Raw genomic sequence first — 16,780 nt, forward strand, 5'->3', positions numbered from 1 at the left:
TGAAACAACTTTTAAAACAAAATTTCCAGAGTTCCCATCATGGCTTAGTGGTTAACCAACCTGACTGGTATCCATGAGGATGCAGGTTCCATCCCTGGCCTCATTCAGTGGGTTAAGGATCTGGCGTTGCCGTGAGCTGTGGTATAGGTTGCAGACGTGGCTTGGATCCAGCATTGCTATGGCTCAGATCCAGCATTGCTGTGGCTCTGGTGTAGGCTGGCAGCTGCAGCTCTGATTAGACCCCCCTAGCCTGGGAACCTCCATATGCCATGGTTGCAGCCCTAAATAGACAAAAGCCAAAAAATAATTTTCTAAATTATTGGCCATCAAAAGCACAACTCTGGTCATGTTTCAAAGCGTCACCCACAAGGGAAATGCTGTCAAGGTTTAGGTGAGCTTAGAAGGTCTTGTCCCCTGCTGGCAGCTTAAACTGTCCTCATCCTCTCCCAGCTACCTCCTGCCTTATTGGAAGCCAAGCTGGCTCACATCTCTGACATTTCACAAAGTTTCCAGAGACTAACAGGACACCTAGAAGGTGCCAGCTGGGTCAAGGGCCTCCTCTTTTTTCTGGAGCTGTTATCAGTGCAGCCGACAGACCAATACAGAAAGAATGGGGTTGGGTGTGGGTCAAGGGAGATTAAAAAAAAAAAAAAACCCAGACCTCCAGACCTAGATGGAGGGAGCAGTATTGAAGATATATGTAGCACAGTGCCAAAGCCTGCTGCCCCAAAGAACATTTTGAGACTCCACAGGTTAAGACATTCCAGCCACTTCTGGGCACTTGTTTAATCACAGGGAATGAAAATCCAAAAGCTCATGCCCACATCTCACCCCCGCTGTATAGCACTGAGACATCCCATTTGCTAGAACCCTCTGCTTATGAGGCAAGCTGACTCTCCCTACCTCAGTGCAGCTTTTCCTGTAAACCACGACACTCACAAACACAGGCTGTTCTGGATTCAAGTCTGGCTGCTGCTGGAGCTCTACAGCCTCTGAGTCCTGCCCACCCCCAATCACTTTTACCCTGGACCACTACCAGTCTCCTTTCCTAGGGGTTCTGCTTATCTTTTGGTTTTAAGACACATCCCATTGGAAATGAGCAGTGCATGATCCTATGTGCAAATGTTTGCAAGCAATTTATTTTTGAAACGATGCACTTTTAAAAAATTCAAGTCAAATCCAGGAACAGACTAGTTGGTGGGGATCAGCTGGCCCCTCCACCACAAGAGGAGAAGAATCCATTTCTGAAGTCAGAGCGGGAAGCAGGCACAGCTACTCCACCAGGGAGGTGAGTTCCTTGAGTCAGGAAGAAGCTTGAGAGGGGAATGCTGAGGCTTCATCAAAGACGGGGATCCTCTGGCCCTATGACCTCCTGGGCTAAAGCCCAAGGCAGCATGTAGGGTCTGGATATAGAGGAGGGCAGACCCTCACCCACCAAGGGGGCCACTCTTGGTAATTCTGAAACTGAAACGAATGATGCCTTCCCAGAATCAGGCCTGGGAGGGGCTGAGGTCTCCTCATACTCCACACAGGCCCAGCAGCCTCTGTATCACAAGACCTCAGAGGGAACCTCACACGCCAACATCTCCTTGCTGTTTTTGTGTGTGGCTCCTGTAGCTCAGATGACCTGCTCAGGGAACACAGGGGCACTGGGACTGGGGAGCCTGGGAGAGTCCCCTATCTGAGGGGAAAAGCCCAGAGAGCAGGAAGTGAGGTGAGTCAGGCAGGCGAGGCTGAAAGTCAGAAGGTGGACATTAGGCATTTGGGTCTGTGTGGCCACAGAGCAGTGGTCAGAATCATGAAAATGGAGAGAGGCTTACGACAGGGAGTTTGCCTAGGGCACCTAGACTAGGCCTGTACCTGAAGAGGCCCTAGGGCAGCACTGCCCAGAGGAAGAGCCTCCGGGTGATCCCTGGGGCGGAGCCGTCCTCCATCCTGGTTGCCAGGCCTGGGCTAGGAGGTTCCGGAGGTGGGCGTTCAGCTGAGGGAAGCACAGTTCAGCTCCGAGTCCTCCTGGCTGCCCGCTGCCACCTGCTCTGGCTCATCTGGGCTGTCGGTGATGTTGGGCTCACTGGAGCACTGCCGGTGGGGTGGGGGGAAGCTGGGCGGCAGGAGCAGGCACTTGTCCTCACTGCCAGCCTCCTCCCCTAAGCCTGAGTGCATCATGGTGGCCATGGCCAGCAGCTGGATGTCCGAGTGGGCATTGGCCACTGTGTGCCGCCGGATGCTGCCGCACTTCTCTAGGTAGGCCTCCCCCTCTTGCTCCGTCAGAGGGGTCAGGGCCATCTCGTTCAGTGGCCGGCTGACTGGTGCAGCATAGTTCAGGAGTGTGACCTTGGGCCGGACCCTGGAGTGGCGCCGGGCTGCAAGAGAAAGACCAATAAAGACGGTAATTGGAGAGTTGGTGTCAAAAACTCCTAATTAGTTTCAGGGAAGGGGAAAGTGGTGGCTCCACCATCAGGGACAGTTTTAAATGAGACCCTGAAGTAGAAGGGAAGAACTTGGCCACATCAAATGCTTCCTCGTGCAACTTTATCTACTTAATGCCTGATACTGCCTATGACCAACACGCCCCTCATAGTAGGGGCCACCAAAGGACTTTCCATGATAGATGAGGTCCAAGGGAGCCTCCAGTCTTTTCCAGCTGCTGCCTGAGTTTCACTGGCTTTGCCCTTGATTCCCTCTCAACCAGTTTTCTTTGAAGACCTGGGCACTGGCTGAACCAGAAGCCCTCTGGTTCTACTCAGCATGATGTACCCTCTGCCTTGTCAACAGAGGAAGTAGAAAAGGCTTCATAGGCGTAAATCCAGAGGAACAGACAACTGGGGGACCTCAGCTATCAAAGCAAGGGCAGTGGGACATCCTCGAGACTGTCCTGAACTAGGACTACCAGCGCTCCCAGCAGGTCAGTGGTTTGAGACCCACGTTCTGTTCAAGTCAATGCTCTGGACTCAACCAAAGAATGAACGAGGCTCCGTGGGTGGCCTCCATAGAGGCAGAGAGGGCTGGACACAAATTATAAAGCTGCTACTTGAGCTCTCACTGTATTCTAAAAACTATGCTAAATCGTGACATGCATTCATCCTTGAATCCTAAAAACGTAACCTAAATTATGATCGTTTTCTCCTCTGTAAAGTGGGAGATAATATGATGATCAGAGGTAGTAACTTACCTACGCTCACACAGCTAGAATGCAGTAGAGCTGGGATTCAGACAATGTCTGTCTCATTCCAGACCTCACTCTGGCCAGCACCAGAGACTGACAAAACAGAAGCCAGCAAATACAAGGCCCAGGGAGGAGGAGGGGCAGCCAAGGGATCAAGCTGAGGGCCAGAAAGGTAGTGAGAGAGACAGAAGCCAGCAAATACAAGGCCCGGGAAGGGGGAGGGGCAGCCAAGGGATCAAGCTGAGGGCCAGAAAGGTAGTGAGAGAGGGTGGGGTGGGGAGGAGGCAGGAGCAGCACTGGCCCCTGGCCACATGGAGCCCCAGATGCAGCCCTCCATAGGTTAACAGACATGCAGTTCTGAACTTGGGCAAAGGCACTGTGGCTAAAGATAGAAATTTTGATATTTTCAAAGACTACTGAGGAACATTAAAAAAATGTTCACTGTGTAATATTTAGTGACAAAAGCAGAATATAAGCAGTATTATTATATGCTATTTTTTCCCTTTATAAAGTAAAACTGGGATTACACACACATACATGCACACACACATATAAAAACTGGGCGAACGATACATCAAAATATTAATAGTAGTTACCTTTTGGTAGAGGGATTACCAGTGCTTTTTTTTTTTTTTTTTTTAAGGTTCAAAATTTAATAATCTGTTCAAGGGCAAATGCTATAAAATTTGGTTGTGATGATCATGGTACAACTATAAATTAATAAAATTCATTGAGTAATTTTAAAAAATCTGTCCAAGGGCTAAAGCTTCAAAAATGACATTAGGACTCAGAATCCCTGTCAATTTACTATTTTTGTGTCTCTTAACAGACATTTCATCAACAAGCATTCACCAGGAGTTTACACTAGGAGAGATAATGTGGTAGGAGCTGGGATTAAAAATTGAGTTAAGTTATCTGCCTTCAGGGAACCTCTGGTCTGGTACCAACAATAAAAATACCAATTAGGCAGATTCATAGTTGTGTTGGAAATATTGTATGTAATACAGAGTGCTCCATAGATCTTTTCAAAATGAGTAATTTGCTTATGTAGTTCATTTTTTTATTACTCAAATGAATTTATCACATCTGTAGTTGTATAATGATCATAACAATCTGATTTCACAGGATTTCCATCCCACAACCCAAGCACAGCCCCCCACACCCCAAACTGTCTCCTCCGGAGACCATGAGTTTTTCAATGTCTGTGAGTCAGCATCTGTTCTGCAAAGATGTCCTTTTTTCAGATTCCACGTGTCAGTGAAAGCATTTGATGTTGGTGTCTCATCGTATGGCTGACTTGGCTTAGCATGATAATTTTTGGGTCCATCCATGTTGCTAAAAATGCTGGTATTTTGTTTCTTTTAATGGCTGAATAATGTTCCATTGTGTATATGTACCACATCTTCTTGATCCAATCCTCTGTCGATGGACATTTAGGTTGTTTCCATGTTTTGGCTACTGTAAACCGTGCTGCAGTGAACATTGGAGTACATGTGTCTTTGCAAGTCGTGGTTTTCTCTGGATAGATGCCCAGGAGTGGGATTGCTGGGTCAAATGGTAGTTCCATGTTTAGTTTTCTGAGGAATCTCCATACTGCTTTCCACAGTGGTTGTACCAATTTACAATCCCACCAACAGTGTACTAGGGTTTTTTCTCCACACCCTCTCCAGCACTTATTGTTTGTAGACTTTTGGATGATGGCCATTCTGGCTGGTGTAAGGTGGTACCTCAGAGTGGTTTTGATTTGCATCTCTCTAATAATGAGTGACGTTGAACATCTTTTCATGTGTTTCTCGGCCATCTGTATGTCTTCTTAGGAGAATTGTCTGTTTAGATCTTCTGCCCATTTTTTGATAGGCTTGATTGTTTTTTTGGTATGGAGCTGCAGAAGTTGTTTATAAGTTTTGGAGATTAATCCCTTGTCTGTCGATCCACTTGCAAAGATTTTCTCCCATTCTGTGGGTTGTCTTTTCGTTTTGTTGGGGGCTTCCTTTGCTGTGCAGAAACTTTGAAGTTTGATTAGGTCCCATTTGTTTATTTTTGTTTTTGTTGTCAATACTCTGAGAGGTGGATCTGAGATATTGCTGTCGTTTATGTCAGAGAGTGTTTGGCCTATGTTTTCCTCTAAGAGTTTGATAGTGTCTGGTCTTATATCTAGGTCTTTAATCCATTTGGAGTTTATTTTTGTGTATGGTGTTAGGGAGTGTTCTCATTTCATTCTTTTCCATGTGGCTGTACAGTTTCACAGCACCATTTATTGAACAAGCTGTCCTTTCTCCATTGTATAGTCTTGCTCCTTTGTCATAGGTTAGTTGGCTGTAGGTGCGTGGGTTTAATTCTGGGCTTTCTATCCTTTTCCACGGATCTATATTTCTGTCTTTGTGCCAGTACCATGCGGTTTTGATGACTGTTGCTTTGTAGTATAGTCTGAAGCCCGGGAGCCTGATTCCTCCAGCTCCATTTTTCTTTTTCAGGCTGTCTTTGGCTATTCTGGGTCTTTTGTGCTTCCAAACAAACTTTAAAATATTTTGTTTGAGTTCTATGAAAAATGTCCTGGTAATTTGATAGGGATTGCATTGAATCTGTAGATTGCCTTGGGTAGTGTAGTCATTTTGATAATATTAACTCTTCCAGTCCAAGAGCATGGTATGTCTTTCCATCTCTTTGTGTCATCTTTGATTTCTTTCACCAGTGGCTTGTAGTTTTCAGAGTACAGGTCTTTTGTTTCTTTAGGTAGGTTTACTCCTAGGTATTTTATTCTTTTGGATGCGATGGTAAATGGTATTGCTTCTCTAATTTCCTTTTCTGCTTTTTCATTGTTAGTATATAGAAACGCTATCGATTTCTGTGTATTGATTTTGTATCCTGCAACTTTGCCAAATTCGTAGATAAGCTCTAACAGTTTTCTGGTAGAGTCTTTAGGATTCTCTAGGTATAGTATCATGTCATCTGCAAATAGTGATAGTTTTACTTCTTCCTTTCCAATTTGGATTCCTTTTATTTCTTTTACTTCTCTGATTGCTGTGGCTAGGACTTCCAGAACTATGTTGAAGAGTAGTGGCGAGAGCGGACATCCTTGTCTTGTTCCTGATCTCAGCGGGAATTCTTTCAGCTTTTCACCATTGAGAATGATGTTTGCTGTGGGTTTGTCGTATATGGCCTTTATCATGTTGAGGTAGGTTCCCGTCATGCCCACTTTCTGAAGGGTTTTTATCAGAAATGGGTGTTGGATTTTGTCAAAGGCTTTTTCCACGTCTATTGAGAGAATCATATGGTTTTGATTCTTCAGTTTGTTAATGTGGTGTATCACAGTGATGGATTTGCAGATATTGAAGAACCCTTGCATCCCTGGGCTAAGTCCCACTTGATCATGATGTACCGTCCTTTCAATGTATTGTTGGATGCAGTTTGCTAGTATTTTGTGGAGGATTTTTGCATCTATCTTCATCAGTGAAATTGGCCTGTAGTTTTCTTTTTTTGTGTTAGCTCGTGTCTAAATGTTGGATAGAATTTGCCTGTGAAGCCATCTGGTCCTGGACTTTAGTTTGTTGGAAATTTTTTAATCACAGTTTCAATTTCAGATCTTGTGATTGGTCCATTCATCTTTTCCATTTCATCTTGGTTTAGTCTTGGAAGCGTGTACTTTTCTAAGAATTTGTCCATTTCTTCTGGGTTTTCATTTTATTGGCATATAGTTGCATATACTAGTCTCTTATGATCCTTTGTATTTCTGTGATGTCCATTGTTACTTCTCATTTTTCATTTCTAATTTTATTAATTTGAGTCCTTTTTGTTGTTGTTGTTGTTGTCTTTTTGTCTTTTTGCCTTTTCTAGGGCCACTTCCCACAGCATATAGAGGTTCCCAGGCTAGGGGTCGAATTGGAGCTGTAGCCGCTGGCCTACACCAGAGCCACAGCAATGCAGGATCTGAGCCGCGTCTGTGACCTACACCACAGCTCACGGCAATGCTGGATCCTTAACTCACTGAGCGAGGCTAGGGAGGCCAAGGATTGAACCCGCAACCTCATGGTTCCTAGTCGGATTTGTTAACCACTGCGCCGCGATGGAAACTCCCTCTTTTTTTTCTTGGTAAGTCTGGCTAAGGGTTTATCAATTTTGTTGATCTTCTCAAAGAACCAGCTTTTTGTTTCATTGATCTTTTCTATGATTTTCTTCGTTTCTATTTCATTGATTTCTGCCCTGATCTTTATGATTTCTTTCCTTTGACTAACTTTAGGTCTTGTCTGTTCTCTCTTGAGCTGCTTTAGCTGTAAAGGGAGCTTGTTTCTTTGAGCTTTTTCTTGTTTCCTGAGGTGGGCTTGTATTGCTATAAACTTTCCTCTTAGAATGGTTTTTGCTGCATCCCATAGGTTTTGGAGTGTCGTATCTTTGCTGTCATTCGCTTCTAGGTATTTTTTAATTTCCTCTTTGATTTCTTCAGTGATCCATTGGTTGTTTAGTAGCATGTTGTTGAGTCTCCACGTGTTTGTGTTTTTTGCAGTTCTTTTCTTGTTGATGTCTAGTCATATGGCGTTGTGGTTGGAAAAGATGCTTGATATGATTTCAATCTTCTTAAAGTTACTGAGGTTGGATTTGTCGCCCAGGATGTGATCAGTCTTAGAGAATGTTCCATGTGCACTTAAGAAGAATGTATTCTGTTACTTTTGGATGGAATGTCCTCTAAATATCTGTTAAGTCCATCTGGTTTAATGCATCATTCAGGGCCTGTGTTTCCATATTGATTTTCTGTCTGGATGATCTGTCCATTGATATGTATGTTCTTACTGCCATTTTATTAATAGCTTTGGATCTGTTTTTGTTGGCCTTTTTTCTTCCCTTCTTTTTTTGTTCTCTCCTCTTGTGGTTTGATGAGTATCTTTAATGTTGTATTTGAGTTGATTTTTATTTGTTTGTGTATCAATTGTAGATTTTTGGTTTGCAGTTATTCTGAAGTTTTGATGTAAGATGAGATTGTTTTAAGTTGTTGTTCTCTTAATTGCAAGTTCATCTCCAGTGTCTTGCATTTGTACCCACTTCTTCTCATTATTTCTGATTTTGGTGGCATAATTGTGCATGGATGATTTCATATCTTTATTGATATACCTTTACTGGTGAGCCTTGTCATGTTTGGTATTTTTGTTTCCTGTTGCTGTCTTGTCTTTTCTGCCTAGAGAAGAACCTTTAGTATTTGTGGTAAGGCTGGTTTAGTGTTGCTGAATTCTCTCAGCTTTTGCTTATCTGAGAAGGTTTTGATTTCTCCTTCAAATCTGAATGAACGCCTTGCTGGGTAAAGTAATCTTGGTTGGAGGTTTTTTCCTTTCATCACATTAAGTATATCATGCCACTCCCTTCTGGCCTGCAGAGTTTCTGCTCAAAAATCTGTTGATAACCTTATCAGGATTCCCTTGTATGTTGTTTTTTTTCCCTAGCTTCTTTCAAGATTTTCTCTTTGTCTTTAATTTTGGTCAGTTTGATTAATATGTGTCTCGGGGTGTTCCTCCTTGGGTTTATTTTATATGGTACTCATTGTGCTTCCTGGATTTGAGTGAGTGGTTCCTTTCCCATGTTAGGGAAGTTTTTGGCTGTTATCTCTTGGAATATTTTTTATGTCCCCTTTTCTCTATCCTCTCCTTCTGGCACCCCTATGATATAGATGTTGGTGCATTCAATATTATCCCAGAGTTCTTGAGACTCTCTTCATTTGTTTTCAGGTTTTTTTCTATTTTCTGTTCTGTATCCCAAATTTCTACTAATCTGTCCTCCACCTACCTCACTTATTTGTTCTTCTGCCTCCTGTATTCTGCTGTTAGCTGCTTCTAGTGAATTTTGTATTTCAGTTATTGTATTTTGCATCTCTTCTTGTTTAAGTTTTATATCTTGTATCCTTTGCTCAGTGTTTCCTGTAAGTTATCCATCTTTGCCTCCAGTTTATTTCCAATGTCTTGCATCAGCTTCAGCATCAACAGTCTAAAGTCTTTTTCGCTTAGCCAATTCTCTGGGGTTTTTTCTTTCTCCCTCATCTGAGTTATAGTTCTCTGTCTTTTCATTTTTATAGGTTTTTGGTGTGGTGACCTTTTTACGGATAATAGAGTTGTAGCCTCTCTTACTTCTGGTGTCTGCCCCCCTTGTGGCTAATGTTGGTATGGCGGCTTGCTGTAGGCTTCCTGATGGGAGGGGCTGATGCCTGCTCACTGGTAGGTGGAGCTGATTCTAATCCCTCTGGTGGGTGGGGCTTAGTCTCTGGATGGGATTAGAGCCGACTGTGTGCCTGAGGGGTCTTTGGGGGTGGGGCAGGGCTGTGTGATCCCACCTGGGTTGTTGTTTGCCCTGGGGCTTCTCAGTGCCGACTGATGGGTGGGGCCAGATTGTCCCAAAATGGCCACCTCCAGAGAAAGGCAGGCTGCTGAATATTCCTGAGAGCTTTGCTTCCAATGTCCTTTCCTCACAACAAGCCACATTCACCCCTGTTTTCCCAGGATGTCCTCCAAGAATTGCAGTCAGGTCTGACCCAGGTTCCTATGGAGACTTTGCTTTGCCCTGGGACCCAGTGCACGTGAAAGTCCATGTGTGCCTTTTAAGAATGGGGTCTCCATTTCCCCCAGTCCCGTGGAGTTTCTGCACACCAGCCCCACTGGCCTTCAATGCCAGATGCTCCAGGGGCTCTTTCTCCCAGTGCCAGATGCCCACACGTGGGCGTTTGATGTGTGGCTTAGAATGCTCACTCCTGTAGGTGAGTCTCTGTGAACCAGTTAGTTTCCAGTCTGTGGGTCTTCCCACCCGGGAGGTATGGGATTGTTTATATCACGAAACTGCTCCTTCTACCTCTTGATGTGGCCTCCTCTTTGTCTTCTGGAGTAGGATATCTCATTTAAGGTTTCTGGTCCATTTGGTTGAAGATCGTTCAGCCTTTAGTTGTGAATTTTGTTGTTTTTAGGAGAGAAGTTGAGCTCCAGTCCTTCTATTCTGCCATTTTAATCCCATCTCCGGATTACCAGTGCTTTTTAAAGTTTCTTCTTTATATATTATTTTTTAAATTTTAGTTCACATGCATGCATTTCTTTCATAATGAGGAGAAAAACATTTTGGGATATGAAAATTGCAAGTCACCTGTACCTTGGTGGTGGCTGGAGCTCTCAGAGTGGCTATGACCTCTCTGAAACTGAAGAGAGGGTTCAGGATGAAGTCATTGTCTTGTATGGCTTTGTGCAGGGGGTTGGTAAGACAAGAAGGGTCACCAAAGTGGCCATAAATGTACCAAGAGCTAATAACATACATGAAAGCAGTGGAGAGTTTCAGCCACTGTTCTAAGCATCTTGTGTGTATATGAACTAAGTCCTCTCTACCCAGTGGGGGAAGTACTGTTAGCATTACTGCCACTCTGCAGATGGGGAAAGTAAAACACCGAGAGGTCAAGTAACCTGCCAGTGTCACCAAGAGGAGGTGAGCTGGGACAGGACTACAGGTGTGGGCCTATAGAAGCCAAGCACCTTGACCGTAAGCCCCTTCGCCCCTGGAGAAGGGAGGCAGCTATAGGATGGGCTGGAGAGATGGGAGAAAAATCGGAATAGTCAAGGAACTGAAATTCAGGGAGAAGAGTCTGAAGGAGGAAGCACACGTGTCAGCAGCACCCCAGTTCCTAGGGCCTCTCCAAACCAGAGATCTACAGTGTAGCTGGAGCAAGGACCAGGGCAGGCTGCATCACCTGCTCCCAGGAAAGTCTCCACACAGGCACTGGTCCCTTCTCCCGCTTAGGCACCATGTCTGCACTGCAACTGGACAAAAGGCCCCAGAGAGGCAGAGGAGGGGAGGATGGAGGGCTGAGGGACGAGTGGGTTCTGGTCAAAGCATCTCCTCCTTTTTAGCCCACATCTCCCAGCCTCAAACCGCCCACACCGTTGTGCCTCTCTCGCTTTCCATGGCTCCCCAGTCCCTGAGAACTGGAAGACCCCCACTGTCCCTCTTTCAGCAGGGGATGCTGTGGGGAGAAGTGGAGAAGGGCCTGAGCACGTCGGTCCTCCCTCCACCCCTGACAGGATCATGGGGGAGGCTAGTTTCTAAGGGAGAGCAGACAGCCCTCGCTGGTCACGGGCTGGCCTGGGGGACAGCCTGTGCTGCTCTAGTTGACTGTCAGCTCTTCCCATGGATCTGGAGGCCCTGATACATGCTCTTGCCACTCCAGAGCACAAGCTCCTAGATGGGCATCACAGTGAGATGCACATCAATCTGTAGAACTCCCAGCAGTTCCCGTCACGGGCCCTCTTGTATGTCCATGTGAGTATATGTGCATATGTGTCTGTCTGTATCCACACACACACGTATATACAGTGACAACAGATGAATTCCTAATCCTTAGGATTAAGTCACCAAGACTACTGGCTGAAGCCCTTGGGGAGCTATTTGGTAGTAACAGCAATTATTTCTCAAAACCAAATAGGGGCTCCCACTGTGGCACAGTGAGATCGGCAGTGTCTTGGGAGCACTAGGACGTGAGTTCAATCCCTGGCCTGGCACAGTGGGTTAAGGATCCAGCGTTGCTGGAGCTGTGGCTTAGTTCAAGGCTGTGGCTCAGATCTGACCCCTGGCCTGGGAACTCCATATGCCTTGGGGCGAACCCCCCCCCGGCCAAAAAAAAAAAAACCCCATAAATAATATTACATTGAATTTAGAGCTTACTGAGTGTGTTCCCATCTGCTGTCTCACTGTTGAGTCTTATTCTCCCTCTGAAACACTAGCACATTGTCATCCCCATTGTTCAGATGAGGAGGACTGAGGCCCAGTGCAATTCTCTTAGGCTCTGGATGGCAGTGCTCAGATATTCTTCACTACATGGTATTACAGCTCAGGGCTCTGCTACTGCCCTTGGAGACCTGCCCCTTAAGATGGCCCACTTTCTGAACTCAGGTTACAGCAAACACTGCCTCCAGGCGCCAGACAAGAGGCTGGGTCATTGGCCCCTCTCTTTGGGGAAAATTAATAGGAGACAAAATGCCAAACCGCCAGGAGGGAAAAATCTATGCCAGGAGCTGGCAGAGGTCCTCTCTGAAGCATGGGTGCTTGTACACTCTAAGCCACACATCTCTCTAATGTTCCCATACCTTTACAATAACCATGTATTACTTTTATGATCACAAAAATCCATAACTATAAAATGAAAGCACTAGAAGAGTTCAAAGAAGCAGGGACCCCATTAAAGAGCCATCCTTTAAAAAAATGCCCTTGAAAACAATTCATTTCTCTCCTGCCGCTATTCCAAGCAAGCGCTCTGGGTTGACGGTCGCAAAACTCACACTGTGGCCAGAACCCCACAACCAGCCTGGCAGGAGACTGGGCTGGACTGCTGGGTGAGCATTTAGTATGTGCCGATCCAGGGAGAGAAAAGAGAACAAAGGTTGGGCCCATGATGTGGGATGAGGTGAGGGCCTGGGAGACAGATGTGCAGGCTGGACACACACAGCATCTCTGGAGGAAAGAATTCATTGATGGTTTCCATAGGCCCCAACCCGGTAGAATAAGCTAGCAAGGTGTCTCACATGGGTGCCTGGATGTCATTCATCTCTCCCACACTGTTAGTCTGGCAGCCCCAAGTCCCTGGAGGGTTCAACAGGCAGCAAACTGACAAGAGAAGCCACTTGGGTGGTTGCCCAGAGTGAGCACTGCCAGCCTGGAGGAGGGGGTCCCCGTGACACCTGCCCCCTCGTTAAACAAACACATCTTGAGCTTTGTGCAAAATGCTGTGCTTCATTGCTGCTGAGAGCGAGAGAAATGTCAGTCTGATGTGGGGCCTGCAGAGGGGCTGGAGCAGGGCATGCGTGTATGTTGCGGGAGGGTGTAGGGTCTTCAGAACAATCAATATCTGAGCATCCATGAACCATATCACAGTGGGAGACGCTTCACTGACATGGTCTTCTGACCATTCTGCAGAAAAGGAACCTGAGGTTGAGATGCTAAATCATGTTACATTCATGGTTAGTGAGGAAACCAGGATTCAAGCCCAGGGCTGACAGCACCGCCCCTGCTCCTGATCTCTGGACCACCTGCACACAGATCCGTGTTAAAACAAGGTCAGTGCAACAATGTCAGGGCAGGACTACAGCCAAGAACACTATGGAGATTCAGAGGAGGAGTCCTGAAGAGGGGTTGTACCAGGTGGGCCCTTTCCTTTGAGAGGGACTGAAAAACTGCACCCCACTGACTCTCCATCCGTGCCCTCCCTGGGATGAGAGGTCTAGGCCACTCCTGGGGTACAGGGGAGTCACATGCAGCGAGCTCACAGTCTAGGGTGGGGGGAGACTGACAAATAATCGTGCCATGACCACACAGCATGGCAAGGGCCAGGGTGTGGTCTGGGGTCCAGAGAAGGGAAGGGGAGGCACACAAAGACCCTCCTGTGAGTGATTCCACAGGCTCCAGGCCTTCCTAGCTGGGCCATTCACACAGCAAGTGGCAGCTCTACCTGGGCCCTCCACGGGACAGGGCAACTTCTTCCTCCTCTGTGTTCAGCCCTCTGTGGCTCAGAGATGTTAAGTAACTTACTCCAGGGCACACAGCAGAAGCCCAGCCCCTGGGGCTCCCACAGCCCCGCTCCTTCTGTGGCAGGCCCCACCTCTCTCCTTAGGGCTATTCTCTGACCCAGACTAAGCGGCCTCCAGCTCTCCCTCCTGCTTTCGGGGTGGAATGTTCTGGCTCCCAAGACTGGGTGTGGGCACAGCCAAGACCACAGGGATGGCAGGGCTGTGTGAGTCCCCTGAGGCGGACAGCATTTCCTGGTGAAGCTCCCACCAGGTTTCAGAGCCAAGCCCAGGACCAGTGTGTCAGCCACACCCCCGGTGAGGCCAGCCGCCACCGCCACCGGGGGCCCCTCGGGAGGCCTTAAAACTGAATATAGCAGGCCTGGAGCTGACCATCACCTCCCCGCACTATAGCTGCTTGCTCTCTTTCCCCTCCTTTTGTTATTTGCATCAGGGAGAGCCAGCCCTGCCACTCAGAGAAGGAAATTTCCACTGAGAGACTGATGCAGCTGCGGACACCCACCCCCACCGGGGCCTAAAAACTGGTCTCTCCCTGGCAAGGGTGCCCTTGGAGCAGGGAGAAGGGCTGGGCCTGCCACCTCCCGCACCTACCTCAAGCCCCCTCCTGCCAGTCACATGGGGTGGGGCCGGGGGAGCCTTTGTTCCCTCCTCACTCCCCAGGCCCAGGCGCCCTGCTGCTCCCTGGCATTCAGCCCCCTGCGCTGGAGCCAGCGTGGCAGCTCCTTTCAAACCCCCAGAGCGAAGCACAGCCCTGAGGAGGCGGTCCTTTGTTGGGGACTTGGTTCCCAGGCCTTTGATCTCTCAGGCTCGCCAGCCAGGCCCCACCGGAGTGGCCCCCATAATGCGGCCATTGTGACCCCGGCACACCACGTCCGCGGTGGGCGTCCCTCTTCAGGCCCCAGCACCTGAAAGCCCATGAATGCCTACTTGTCACCAGGACGAGTTACAGTATCTTGAGGGAAAGGGCCGTCCCCCTGGAGACACAATGGAGAGGGGGTGTGGGAGGCCAGGCTTTTGTGTGGGGGAAGCCAAGCGCTAAGGGAGCCCGGCCAGGCGGCAGCTTGGAAGCCTGGGAAGCTAGAAAGGTAGGACGTGGGCCTGGCCTCTGCCAAACCGGCCCGGCTCTGTGCCGCCGCCCAAGATCCCACTACCCTCCTCCTCACCCCCACACTCTCTGTGCCCTAGAAAAGTGACAGCTTTAGAGGGGAGGGCGCACATGTCCACACACACACACAAGTGCACCTGTTCCATCACACACACCCTCGCTCCATCACGACCTCATACCTCATCTTTTCTCTCTGAAGCAAGCCTTGTACTACATCCACGCACAACTTAATTCTCAGACCCATCAACCTGGCCAGCAGGAAGAGAGCCTGTCCCATGAGTCAACACAGGTGGGCATGTGGGTGCAGTGGGGCACCCCCTGGAAAACCATTTCTCTGTCTCTGGTCACTCAGCCCATGTGACCCTGGGGACATGGGATGTTTCTTATCAACTCGGAGTCTGAGGCCACCATCCCCCAGCACTCGGTGAGGATAAATATGTGCCAGGTGCTCGCTCGGGGCTTGGAAGGTGAGGGGCACTTGATAACAGGTGGCTTTGGAGATGAGGTCCCAGCTGCCCTTGACCCCTCCCACCCAGACAGGCCCAGAGCAGGCATGGCAAAGCCCTCCTGAGAGTCCAGGGGTTGCTCACATCCACTGCATCTCCCCCGTCTTTCCCTCGGCTGGTCCTTACAACACCCTCTCCCGCAGGCAGGAGAAATGTCATTGCCTCCATTGGACTGAGGGGAAGGCTGAGGTCCAGAGGGTCCTGTCTTTATCAGGAGAGGGCGTCTCCAGTAAGGAGGGGCCACTTTGGCTTTTTAGTGTCCAGGGGTTTGGGACAGCATGTCTGCCTCAGCTACCTCTTGGTAGTAAAATCAGTCACCTCCTAGGACTTGATGGGGTGGGTGGGGTGAGGGTGGAGTGTGGGGGGTCAGCTGGTAAAATGCAAACAGCTGGGGGCTTTGAAGGCCTGGATCCCAGAGTCAAGCAACCTTGACTCATTGGCCTCACCTCTGCATGGGAACATGGCAGCCCAACCCACGTGGTGCCAAGGACTCCATCTGTGTCTGGCAGGGTCCCCTGCCACCAGCCACTTTGCAACTCTAAAGCTCTCTCAGTTCCTCAAAGGCTGCACCCTCCTGCTCCCCCCTCAACTCCAAAAACCTCCCAAAGAGGCTTCCCCTCGCTGGGGACAGTCTTCCCTCTCCATTTACTCAGCTAACTTGTATTCATCCTCCAGGTCCCATCACAGATACCACTTCCTCCAGGGAATCTTCCCTGATTTCCCAGTCCAGGTGACGTCCCCCTGCCCTGGGCCCTGGACTTCCCTGCTCAGAGCACTTGTACACTTATGAGTCACCATCTAATGTTTGTGACCTCCTCCCTGGACCTTGCTTGCCACAGGGTAGCAGAGACTCAGTTTAATCACAGATACACCCACAGCACCTCACAAGGTACCTGGGACAGGGTCTCAGTACGTATTTGCCGAAATAATAATAAAAATTATTCAAAAGAGGGTCATTTCCTTCCCTCTTTGCCGCAACTGTGACCACGCCCAGAGGCAAGGATTGCCCTTGGTATGAGAATAAAACCTCCAGCCTTTGATCAAAGTATGTATTAGTCTTATTATAACCCAAGAGTCGAAAGTATTGCCTCTTAGAGCGAGTCTTCGCTGAACAAACTTGCGAATTTACTCTCGCTCCTGGTTCCAGGCCCAGTGGCTGCTGGAGTCCCTGGCACAGCGCAGCTAACCTGCTGGGTCCTGACATCTACCTGGATCTCCTGGGATGCTCCCACCCCAAACTCAGTGGCCAGTGGAGCCAAAGCAGGAAGGTCACGGCCGGGGAAGGCGGAGCACTGTTTTCCTTCAGCAGTCGTTTCTGGCCAGCGTGTTCCAGCCAACCCCCAAGGGGCGGGGGTAGGAGGGAGGAGGAAGGGAGGGAGGGGGAGGACCAGGCAGGCGGCAGGCTGGGGCTGGCACCCTCCCACGTGTGGCGACTGTGGTTAAACTGGTGTCTCCCACCCTGAAAACTACGGTC

General features: G+C 48.4%; 1 protein-coding gene across 12 annotated transcripts in view; it reads right to left on the bottom strand.

The window, feature by feature from the left end:
• Nucleotides 1–1,113: 1,113 nt before the first annotated feature.
• PRR5L (proline rich 5 like) overlaps nt 1,114–16,780 on the bottom strand; it is an 87,120-nt gene continuing 71,453 nt past the window's right edge. For all 12 annotated transcript variants that reach the window (XM_047775969.1, XM_047775971.1, XM_047775964.1 and 9 more), the window contains one exon: nt 1,114–2,363. In XM_047775969.1, the coding sequence (XP_047631925.1) occupies nt 1,978–2,363 (386 nt within the window). In that variant the 3' untranslated portion in view covers nt 1,114–1,977. The remainder of the gene's footprint in view (nt 2,364–16,780) is intronic.

The sequence above is a fragment of the Phacochoerus africanus genome, chromosome 4 (assembly GCF_016906955.1).
Source record: "Phacochoerus africanus isolate WHEZ1 chromosome 4, ROS_Pafr_v1, whole genome shotgun sequence".
Taxonomy (NCBI): Eukaryota; Metazoa; Chordata; class Mammalia; order Artiodactyla; family Suidae; genus Phacochoerus; species Phacochoerus africanus.